Below are 10,653 nucleotides of genomic sequence, written 5' to 3' on the forward strand. Positions count from 1 at the left end.
CCTTCAATACAGACCTCAACAACAAGGCATTTTCTCCCTCCCTTGTGGCCGAGTTTTAAGATTTTCAGGATGTTGTCTGAGACCTTGTGCAACTGATTAATCTGTCTGGCTATGTCTGTCATGCAAATGTGTCCAGTGGCATGTGTTAGTCCAAAGTTGGAGCCAGACACATGGCAGCAGGATGATTTTGCTTATGATCCCTACAAGGCTCCAAAGACTTCTTTCCCCCACCCCTGTCTTTGGTCCTCCTGAGATCTTGTACCTCAGGCAGGGCAAATCATAGGACTAGTGACTGCTGCTTTGTACTTGATGGCTTCTAGTCATATGGATTCCCTTAACCCTTATCTTTTCCAGCTGCACACAGGGAAGATAAATGTAAGTATAGTACATCTTTAGCCATCTTTAGCTCACATTCTCCCTCCTAACTGCTTCCTGTGCCATGTCTTTTTTGGTCTCCTGCATTTTATACAACATGCCCACTCAGAATTTAGTGTCCATGAAATAACAAGAAAAAAAAGTAGCAGATCCTGTGTCCTCCGTGCACTGTGTTATTACTCCAAGTTTGTCACAAAACTTCCAAGGAGAAATGCGCTGCCTCAGTTATGCTTTTAATAAGATATGCTTACCAATTAAGATGCCTTCACAAGGAATATGTGCCCGATTTTGGCAAAATGCTTTGTGGTGCTGGAGCCATAAATGTTTATAAATGCTCAAATGGAGGACCCTGAAGTTCTTACGCAGTGTTCCTTGCAAGTCACTCACTCTCTAAAAATGGCTATATTGATTCAGGCCAAAGGGGATGTTTAAGATTAAGAATAGACTAAACATAAAATGATACCTCCCAGTTTCTGACTACTTACAGCTTGGAGACTTCCTGAGCCAGGGACCATTTTTAAGCATTTGGTAATCCTCAGTTGTGTGTACAGCACAGATTTATCTAATATTTCCATGTAAAGTTTTAGTATCCATAGTATTATGTGGCCAAGAGCTCCAAAGTTCCACAGTGTACAGGTAGTGTTCGGATGTCCAGTACCATATCTAGTACTGGATCCCTGAAACACTCCTCAGAGACCAGAGTAACACCCAGTTACATGCTGAATACCATTTTTGAGATTACATGCATCTTGTTTACACAGGGAGAAGACCTATTGCCACTGCAATTACTAAGAAATTATTGTCATGGTTCTGAATTAGAGTATTGCTTACAACAACAGTAAGAGTTACTATTAAGTTTATATATTCCCTCTTTAGTCAAAGCTGCAACCTCACATGGGATTTTAGAGACAAAGCACAAATAGAAAAAAACAGGTTTGCAGCATTCCTGGATCTTATGGAATGATTAAATAGACAGTATCAAGGTTAAGAGGATCCCATAGTCAATACATTCAACTTGAATACTTTTGGTTTTAAGTGTCGTTTTGGTATTTGCCAAATGGAAGGTGAAATCTTTCTTTGAGAGGGAGAGGCTGCCATTTCAGGAATGGAAAGTCCACTAGGTTCAAACTTCCAGATAAGTGAAGTAGCTTCCGTTTATTTCCATTTATGTGGATATGCAGAAGATTGAAACTGACAGATTTCCTGCCCTTTTAAGGTTAGGAATCTTTCCATTTTTTCTACTTCTTATTCTATCACACTAGCGATACCAGTCATAGGAGCAACTTATATATATATATAAAAAATGCTTTATCCATACACACAATTATGACAACAGGCTGATGGGTACAAACAACTGCCTTGATGGCTTTGAAGTTTGTGAAGTTTATTGCAATGCCCAAAGAACACTAGAAAGTATGGTATCCTGTCAGGCATTTAATTTTCAATTTCTTTACTATAATGTATTGGCTTGAAAAGTGGGTGGGATAAGGTTCTTGAAGTTATTAGAATGAGTAGGATCCTGGACCTGGCTTTGAAAATCTTAGTGTCTGCATCATCTGTTTTCCCATCATCTTCTCTCCTATTTCCACATCTGCATGCTTCTTCTTTCTACCCTCGTTACTGAATATTTTTCTTTTCTTCATTTTTTTACTTCCTTTGTTTTACTTTCTACTCTGCCTTTTGCCTCCTGGGGCATCTGTTTCCCAGGTAATATTTTCAACCAAACCACTGAAATGCGTATTGTATTTTCACTTGTTAATTACTTGTGCAAGCCATACCTACAATCTTTTAATTCATTTCTTTAACACTGGACCTTCTATTAATTTGCAGATCTGTTAAAAATTCTCACCACCATCACTACCACCCCAGGAAAAAAATCTGAGAGAAGATCTGAGAATTAGAAAAGATGCATGCTAATGATAGCAATCCACCAGATGGTGGCTATGGTTGGGTTGTGGTAGTGTCAGCCTTCATGGTGATGGGCCTCACTGCTGCCGTCCTCAAGACTTTTGGTCTGTTCTTTGTTGAAATCCAGCAACACTTTGATGAACTTGCAAGCACCACTTCCTGGATCACATCAGTAACTATTGCCATCTTTCATTTAGGAGGTAGGTAGAAGTGCTCCTCTAACACTTTATTTTAATACCTTAACTACTCAAGAAATTTTTAAAAGCTTCCTTAAAAAAACCCACTTCCTTATTCTGTCTCTACAGAAATTTGGCATTTGTTTCCTCTCATAAAAATGTATCCATGCCTCAGACATGGAATGGGTTAATAAGGACTCCGTGTATATACAGGAATCTGATTGCGTTAAAGAACTTCATGTACATAGATTCATGATTCTGTTTTCCTACAGGCTGTGAATCAAACTCATTGGACGTAATCCTAAGAACTGCAGAGCTTGTTGGATCAAGCTCCTAACCAGTTTGTGCAAGCTCACTGATCTCACAGTGACTGTCACTTTTTCAAAATACTTTAAGACTTAAGGACTGCCTAGCAGATAAGTCCTCTGCTACCAAAATGGTGCATCTCAGTCCTGCTTTCCCTCCACTTCTCCTTTTTGTCTTCACCAAAATCCCCCTTCCTTCCATGTATTGCCAGTTCTTGCTCTCCTTTTTGCCCCTTAGAATGATGCCAAGTCATTGATCTAACAACTCACCCAGTTAAAAAGAAAAAATCAGTTCACCTATAGAGAGCATCAGGAAGACAAGACCAAGTGAGCACAGAGTAAGGGATGAAAGAGTGAAGTGTCCTGGTCAAAGGCAATGAGCTATGGGATGAGGTCAAATACCACATCTCACCAAATAAAGGAAGAAAAAATATCAAACATGCTGCATTTGACTCTTAACTTAGTTACAGACACCTTTGAGCTCTTGTAAACTGGATGACCATTTGCCATTATGGTGAAGATTCCAAACATGTGCAGGCAGGAACCATACAGAATTTCTGAAGTCCGCTCTACATGTTCTCATATAACTATATAGTTGCAATAGGTAAGTATCCTTACATAATAAATGCTATCATAATTTTGTTTGTCAACACGCTTCATTGCATAGACACTATATAATTATATGCATCCTACTCAGTGCACACCTATCAGTATTATTGCTTGTAACTGCAGTACTTCCAAAGATTATGAGCAATTGATCTTTCTTTGAAAAATGCATTTAGAAGAAAAAAACAGTAATTCAACGTCAAAGTGAAAAGATAAAGCAAGTCATGGATTGAAAAGATTTAATCAGTACCATAAACTGCTATCTTTGGTGCTTGATTTGCAGTATTAGAGCTTGTTTCATTCTGACAGAAATAATTAATTGAAAAATCAATGAACGACCTGCTTTCCCACCTACTTCTCGGACTACAGAAATGAATAAATGGGAATCTGGTTTACAAACTAAACTTACCACTGACCTATTGTGATACTATTTTGTCATTCAGACATATGAACTTAATGAGAAAAAATAGCCAACATAGGAGGATAAAAGAACTCAAAGTCCTGTGGTAGGGTTCTTTTGGGAGTTTTTAGTATTTTTTTTAAAATATATATTATATAGGACTGTATCAAGGACAGAGCATATTAAATAATATCAAGTATAAACCAGCAAAACTGTATTTGCCTAGCCAGGTGTGAGGCTGGCCTACTTCAAAGAAGGCAGCTATAGTTTTCAGCAGAAATTGTTTTTCATCCTTTGAAATCCTATGAAAATAATCCTTTTTCAGTAAATACAGCTTGATGGCCAAACATTCCAAAACCCTTCTGTATAGCAGCTCATAATGTCTCGGGTCACTAGGTAATTTTCTTTATCTTCTCCTGCCTTTGCTTCATTTGTAGGGACCAGAAGACTTTCTGCTGAAGATCAATTGAGCCTCCAGTTCTTTGAGCACCTTTCCTGGCCTGGCTTAGTTTTTCTTAATATGTTCCTCTGGAAAACCTTCAGTGTCACTTGGCTCAGCATGAAGGATGATCACTGAATTATTAACTTTTCCCAGTTGGATCCTTTCAGCAGCAGCTCTGTGTCTTGTGTGGAAGGAGAGCACGTGCTTCTACTTTTGTGGTTTGCACCTGCAACAGGCTGTTCAATTTACCACAGCAAGGATTCTCCCCATCACACACATAGGCCTTCTTCTCGGTACAGACGTACATCTCCCAGCACCTTTCTGTTTGCACTGTGATTGCCAGCCCTTTCCATTGTCTGTATTTTTTCTGTGTATTGCTCTTTATCCTTTCAGACTCTGGACTCTAGCTATCGTCTCCATTTCCAGTCCTGTGGCTGGCTTTGTTCTTCCGCCTGCTACCCCATGTTCAAATTCTGCCTATCTTTTCTCCTCCTTGTCTTTAAAAAAAAAAAAAATTGCTTTTCAGGAGTATTTCTGCTCCAACTGCAGATCTTTCTCTTGTCTTTAAGCACTTCCATGGATCTCTCTTGTTACCCTGAGTCTACTTTTCTCTTTTTGTTCATCACATATGTATGATTCTCCAACTGTATATACTTTATCCTGTCTCATCCCTTCCCGACCATGACCATAAGCATAGTCCTTGTTAACTGAACTTCATTTTGTCTCCGAACTCCCAAGTTCTATTGGAACATTAATAAATTATAGGGAGCCGACTCTCTCCCTGCTTGCACTGCGAAATGCCACCGGCAACTAGTGGTGTCAGGTGTTACTTGGGATCCCTCTAGTGGCCATGGGTATTTAAAAAAAATCCTATACTTGGGATTTGAAACTCTTGCCACAGAACAGAGAGGGCCTTTGATAGGTCTTGATCTTAACTCTGTGATGCTGATTGATAGAAAATCAGCCAGGCAGTGTAACCGACCCTTAATTAAGCAAAAATATCCCTAACATTTCAGATGCTTCCACAGAGTGACTAAAGATCAGTGCTTTGGTTTTTTGGAATTGCTGCACCAAGTCAGATCTGTACCTGGTGCAACTTTGCCCTCATGTGTTAAAGAGATCCTGGAGTCTGCTGGGAAAAACTGTACCACTGAAATAAAAATTTAAGAAACGAACTGCAAATTTCCTGGAAAAATATTACCTCAAAATAAACCTCAATTTTCGGTCCTTTATAAAACATTTGCAATTCCATGAACAGATGATTTTGCAAAGCTCTAGAAGATAAAGAATAGTTTTCTCCAGAAAGTTTTCATGCCAGCCGTATCAATAACACACTCTCAAAAATACAAGTTTTATAGATTAACCTAGCGAGTCTATGGCTGGGGTTTCACTTTCTGCTAAAATGGTACACAGATTTCTGTCATGTCTCTAGTTGTGTTCTTACATGAAACCCAGTAGAACTGTTCCACAAGGAAGGCACTGAAATGCTCTCTCCCTTTAAAAAAGCCCACATATTTTGAATGTATTTTAAAATCTGTGGCCCAGGGGCAGTCTTCCCCCTCTCAGCAAGGATCTGATTTTAAAATCTTGATTGACCCTCACTGCCCAGGAAAATTCAGGCTGTTTGAGACAAGCGTTATAAAGGTATTTCTCCTCCAAATGCTTTATTCGATTGTTCCGTCCTGTCAGTCAGCTTAATGTTCCTAACATATCTATCTTTCTCCTATTTTGCTGCTGATTCAGCCCCTGTTGCCAGCTCGCTATGTGTACGATACACCCATCGGGCAGTTGTGATCACTGGAGGACTCCTGGCCTTTTCAGGAATGGCACTGGGATTTCTTGGACTGAACATGCTCTGGATGTATGCAACAACTGGCTTCCTACAGGGTATGACTTTCTGGCTTTATGGATTTCTTTCACCAGCAACTCAGAGTCCTTATTCGAGGGTGCTAATGGTAGGAATTTTAAAATCTGATTTCTATTTTGATTTTATGAGCAACTAGAACCAGCAATCCTCTTTAAAGGTCACGTCCTTCCTGTCCCACTCTGGAAGCAAGAATTTGTGCTAGAAATCTGCAATGACAAATAAAGTGAATAACTAGATGCTAGTAATTTTCACCTGCAAATTATATGCAACTGGAAAATGAAAAGTGTTCTGATTTTTACTGAGAGACAAGAGCTCTGTGGAAGTTTAAAGAACTTAAAAAATGCTGAAGTGCAAGGACACAGAAATCTCAAATTTTGTATTTTCTATCAAATAATCTTAATGTTTTAACACAGGCCCAGGCTTTCAGTTCATTCCAGTCCTTTCCTTTACTCCAGGTGAAAACAGGCCAGAAAGTTGTCTCCAACAGCTAGCAGATTTTCCTGGAACAGGAAGCGAAGCCGGCAGGGAATAAAATGAACCATTCCCAGTTCCATGCTGGATGCCTGAGAAAATGTCTGGGATTTGAGCCCTTTGGCAGTCCTGGGCTCCCAAATAGTTTCTAGGGAGCCATTAAAATCACTGTAAGTTAGAGCAGGTTTGAAGCCTGCTCAAAGCAGTTGGGCAAGAAAATGAAGTGCAAATAGAGGTAATACACCAGCTTCCTTCACATCCTCCCTCACTTTCTACCCTGAACACAGCTTAGATCTGATCTAGTACCAGCCTTAATTAAGACAGCATGGACATTCTCAGATCTGCCTAGTTTCAACCACATGGCCATGTGGTTTCTCACCCAGTGGCAAACTTGTCAAACCACAGTGAGAATATAATAGTGTATACTTCATACTCCTGCTTTTTTCCTTGAGCATACAGCTTATTCTTACAGAACATATGCCTCAAATATACTCTTACACATAGTACAACTGAGCTCATGCTTCTGCCAAGAACAAAACTGTTTGTCTTTTACCAGTTTTTGACTTTGCTAATGGAGGAGCCCTGAAAGCTTTAATTTCCACCTTCACAAATTACTTCAATAGTGTCTAACTGGTGCTATCTGTATTGGTGTTTTTCAGGACTTGGGATTTCCTTTTCATGGACACCAGCCATTAGCATTGTTAGCCATTATTTCTCCAAGAAAAGAGCTTTGGCCAATGCTATTGCCAGTGCCGGAGAATGTGCCTTTGCATTCATGTTTGGACCATTTTTCCAGTGGCTGATTAGTCAATATGGATGGAAAGGTGCCCTTTTGATCATAGGTGGCATCCAACTCAATATTTGTGTCTGTGGAGTACTGATGCGACCCTTGGCAAGCAGCTGCCTCCTTGAGGCTAGCCATTCTGAAACTGAGACACCACCTGGCAATGGTGCATCTAGGATAGACAAAGAAGATAAGTCTCCCATCACACACAAAACCTTCAACTGGATGCTTGTGAGGCGACCGGAATTTGTACTTTATGCCATTTTTGGCATATTAGCTGCTATGAGCTTTTTTGTCCCTCCATTATTTTTAGTTCCACTTAGCTACAGCCTGGGAATAGATGAATCGTGGACTGCATCCCTCCTATCCATTTTGGCTATGGTAGACTTCGCAGGCAGACTGCTATGTGGCTGGTATGCCAATCTCCATGTTACCAAAACTGTTCATTTGCTGACAATGACAATTACGCTCATCAGTACTTCCCTGATGCTGTTGCCACTGGCTAACAATTACCTGTCCTTGGCAATATTCACTGGCTTCTATGGATTCTTCTTTGGTACAACAGTCGCCGTTCACATTACTGTGCTAGCAGATGTTGTAGGCATGCCAGATTTTGACAGCGCTCTAGGGCTTTTCATGCTCATTCGAAGCACTGGAGGTTTTGTGGGGCCTCCTCTTGCTGGTAAGTTGATACTCTGCCAAATGCAGTTTAAAAGCAGAGAGGGGAATGGTAACCCAAACTGAAAAAATCTGGATCTGGACCCAAATTTCCCTTTTTTTTAGCTCAGTACCCCCTTCTGGACCAAGAAGTACATAAAAACAAAGAGTCAGTTTAATTCCTCTCCAAAATGTCTTGCTCCCTCTCTTCTCTGTGGTTTTAGAGATATCTGTTCAACGTGAAAGGAGGGAAGAATGGCAGGGTTCACACGGTGGTGTTCCTCCTTCCCGAATCCCACAGAATCCCACTTGATGGACACCCACGGTCTTGCTATGAAAGTGTACCTTTGGGACAAGCAGAGATCCATACTGTCAGAGAAGAAACTGAAATTTGAGACTAGCAATGCTGCATAAATGCTGGTATTGTTGGGAGGGTTTCTACAGAAGGTCAAATCGAACAGCTTGAGGCATTAGGCTATGTGAACCTCAAGGAAATATTCACAGAGATGCCTGCTGTTTTCAGACAGCATTTGAGCTAAACAATATAATAAATGGGGGAGGCAGACCATAAAAACAGAGGGAGGAGAGAGCAGACAATGAGACAGCACAGGGATTTATAGGCTGGCAAAGAGACAAAGTCATCTTGGAAAAATGCAAGACAAACAAGCTGCAAGCTGTAGGGACTTTACAGAGCGATATGGCAGAAAAAAATGACCAATGTGACTTGTAAAATGTGGATCTGAGATCTCAGACTCTCGTCCAAAGACCACTGCTCACACACTACAGTGACTTTTGTGGTAATGACACCACTAATATGTTGCAAATGGGTCAGACTGAATACTGGAACATCTTAATTCACTTTTGAAAATTATAGGAACCAGGGAGATTTATAGAGACTTTGAGAGCAGAACAGTATCAAAAGTATGTGGGGAAGATCTGAGTGAAATACAAAGAAAACAAGACATTTATGTAGTGGCTGGTCAGTAGTACTGATTACTGGGGGATCAGTTCAACCCCTTTGTGTATATATAGTAAACTGAAAAGAAGGTATAGAAGAGGGAGGTAGAAAAGAAGGTATAGGAGGGAAGCCTAAGTTCTTCTTGAGCTGTCATCTCCTACTTTAAGAGAAAAATCTAAAAGATTTGGATTCGGAGTTCCTTTGCCTAAGAGTACTGGTACTGGAATGAGGGCTAGGGAGTACACTAAATGTGGACAAACTTTCCAGTGGGAGAACAAGCAAGCAGTCTTCATCAGCCCACAAATGAGCCTGCCACTGTACCCACAGAGCAGCTGATATTAACACATACAGCGCTGCACTACTACTACTGTACTGCTGTTTTTCCAGTACCGTACACAATGGCATTAGGTATTTTGGTTGGCTTAAATCTACCTAAAACCCAGGGTCTTTTTGTTAACGTCAGTGACTCTGTACAACGATGAACAGGGAAGCCCATAATACTGCAGGCATTGTCTCCAACTGTGTCTCCAGCAGAGGCCTCTGCTTTCCTTCCTTGTACTCTCTCATGCTGTACAGTTATGGTCCAAAAGGCAGCAACTGATGACAGCTACACCACAGAACATGGGGCTACTCAGATACAAAGCTGTGTGACTTGGTTTTTTTTCTGCCATTGCCTTCACTGTTTGCCGTGTTTTTGGTTGGAAAGTGCTTCATAGTGTATAGCATTTTGTTTTACTAGCAATTCACGTATGCAAAGTAAATGAGACATGACTTGTGTTTCAAATTTTAAAATGCTATAATAGGGTAATGTTCCATACACTTATGATGTAGAAAACTGCAAGACAGGTACGTAGCTAGCAAATTCCCCTTGTGAGAGGACATAGTCACACTGCTGAGCTAATTCACATCAGCCTGTTTTCTGCCAATCGCATTGCTGTCACTTTTTTTCTCTCCAGGTTTGATCGTGGACATGGCTGGTGATTACAGAGCAGGCTTCTACATGGCAGGAGCCACTCTTGTCCTGTCAGCTGGATTTTTAGTTACTTTAGATCAACTCCAACAAAGAAAAGAAAGAGAAAGCCAGGCTAATACTAAACCAGAAAAGTCAACATTACCCTACCCTTCCCTCCATCTCCTGAAACTTCACAACAGAAGGTATCGAGAGCATGACGTAGTGGTGTGACTACATCAGACATCTTACAACATTTCAGGACATACTGAAGTATTTTATTTTCTCCAAACTCAATATTAGTAGGATTTATAAAATGATTGAAGTTTTGGATAGGAATGTTTGAAATGGAGGAAGAAAGCAAACCACACCAGTAACCATTATCATAGCATTTTGATGCTGAAGTTGCATTTTGACTATACAAGTCTTCATCACAGTCCCATGGGCCCACGATAAGCAAACCAGGGAAACTATAGTCTAAATCAAATTACCACGAAGAGTGTATGCAGCAGATAGATAGAAACCCTCCCCCCAAATACGGATGACAGCTGTCACTATTGAATAGGAAGAGGCACGAGCTCACAGATGTTTAGCTTAGGGAAGTAGTGCTCAGTATTTTCGGTAAACAAGCTGAATGTGAAAGCAAGAGTACATGCATATAGTTTTGAGCTAAAGGGCTTGCAGGTACTCTACAGAGCAGGGCTAGAATCTGATAACTAAATAAACCTGATAAATGGGGGAAGTTATATGAATAA

The 10,653-nt window shown here is 40.4% G+C and overlaps 1 protein-coding gene across 1 annotated transcript; it reads left to right on the forward strand.

Annotated features, from left to right (window-relative positions):
- The first annotated feature begins 2,281 nt into the window (after positions 1-2,281).
- On the forward strand, positions 2,282-10,132 carry LOC141477577 (monocarboxylate transporter 13-like). The gene is made up of 4 exons (XM_074166789.1): positions 2,282-2,483; positions 5,956-6,099; positions 7,210-8,016; positions 9,906-10,132. The coding sequence occupies exons 1-4, from the start codon at positions 2,282-2,284 to the stop codon at positions 10,130-10,132; spliced, it is 1,380 nt and encodes a 459-aa protein (XP_074022890.1).
- The last annotated feature ends 521 nt before the right edge of the window (positions 10,133-10,653 follow it).

The sequence above is a fragment of the Numenius arquata genome, chromosome Z (assembly GCF_964106895.1).
Source record: "Numenius arquata chromosome Z, bNumArq3.hap1.1, whole genome shotgun sequence".
In the NCBI taxonomy this organism is placed as follows: domain Eukaryota; kingdom Metazoa; phylum Chordata; class Aves; order Charadriiformes; family Scolopacidae; genus Numenius; species Numenius arquata.

Coding starts and splice junctions, on each gene's coding strand:
- LOC141477577 (XM_074166789.1), top strand. CDS start 2,282: ATGCATGCTAATGATAGCAATCCACCAGATGGTGGCTATGGTTGGGTT. Junction 6,100..7,209: donor AACAACTGGCTTCCTACAGG/GTATGACTTTCT, acceptor GGTGTTTTTCAG/GACTTGGGATTTCCTTTTCA. Junction 8,017..9,905: donor TGTGGGGCCTCCTCTTGCTG/GTAAGTTGATAC, acceptor TTTTCTCTCCAG/GTTTGATCGTGGACATGGCT.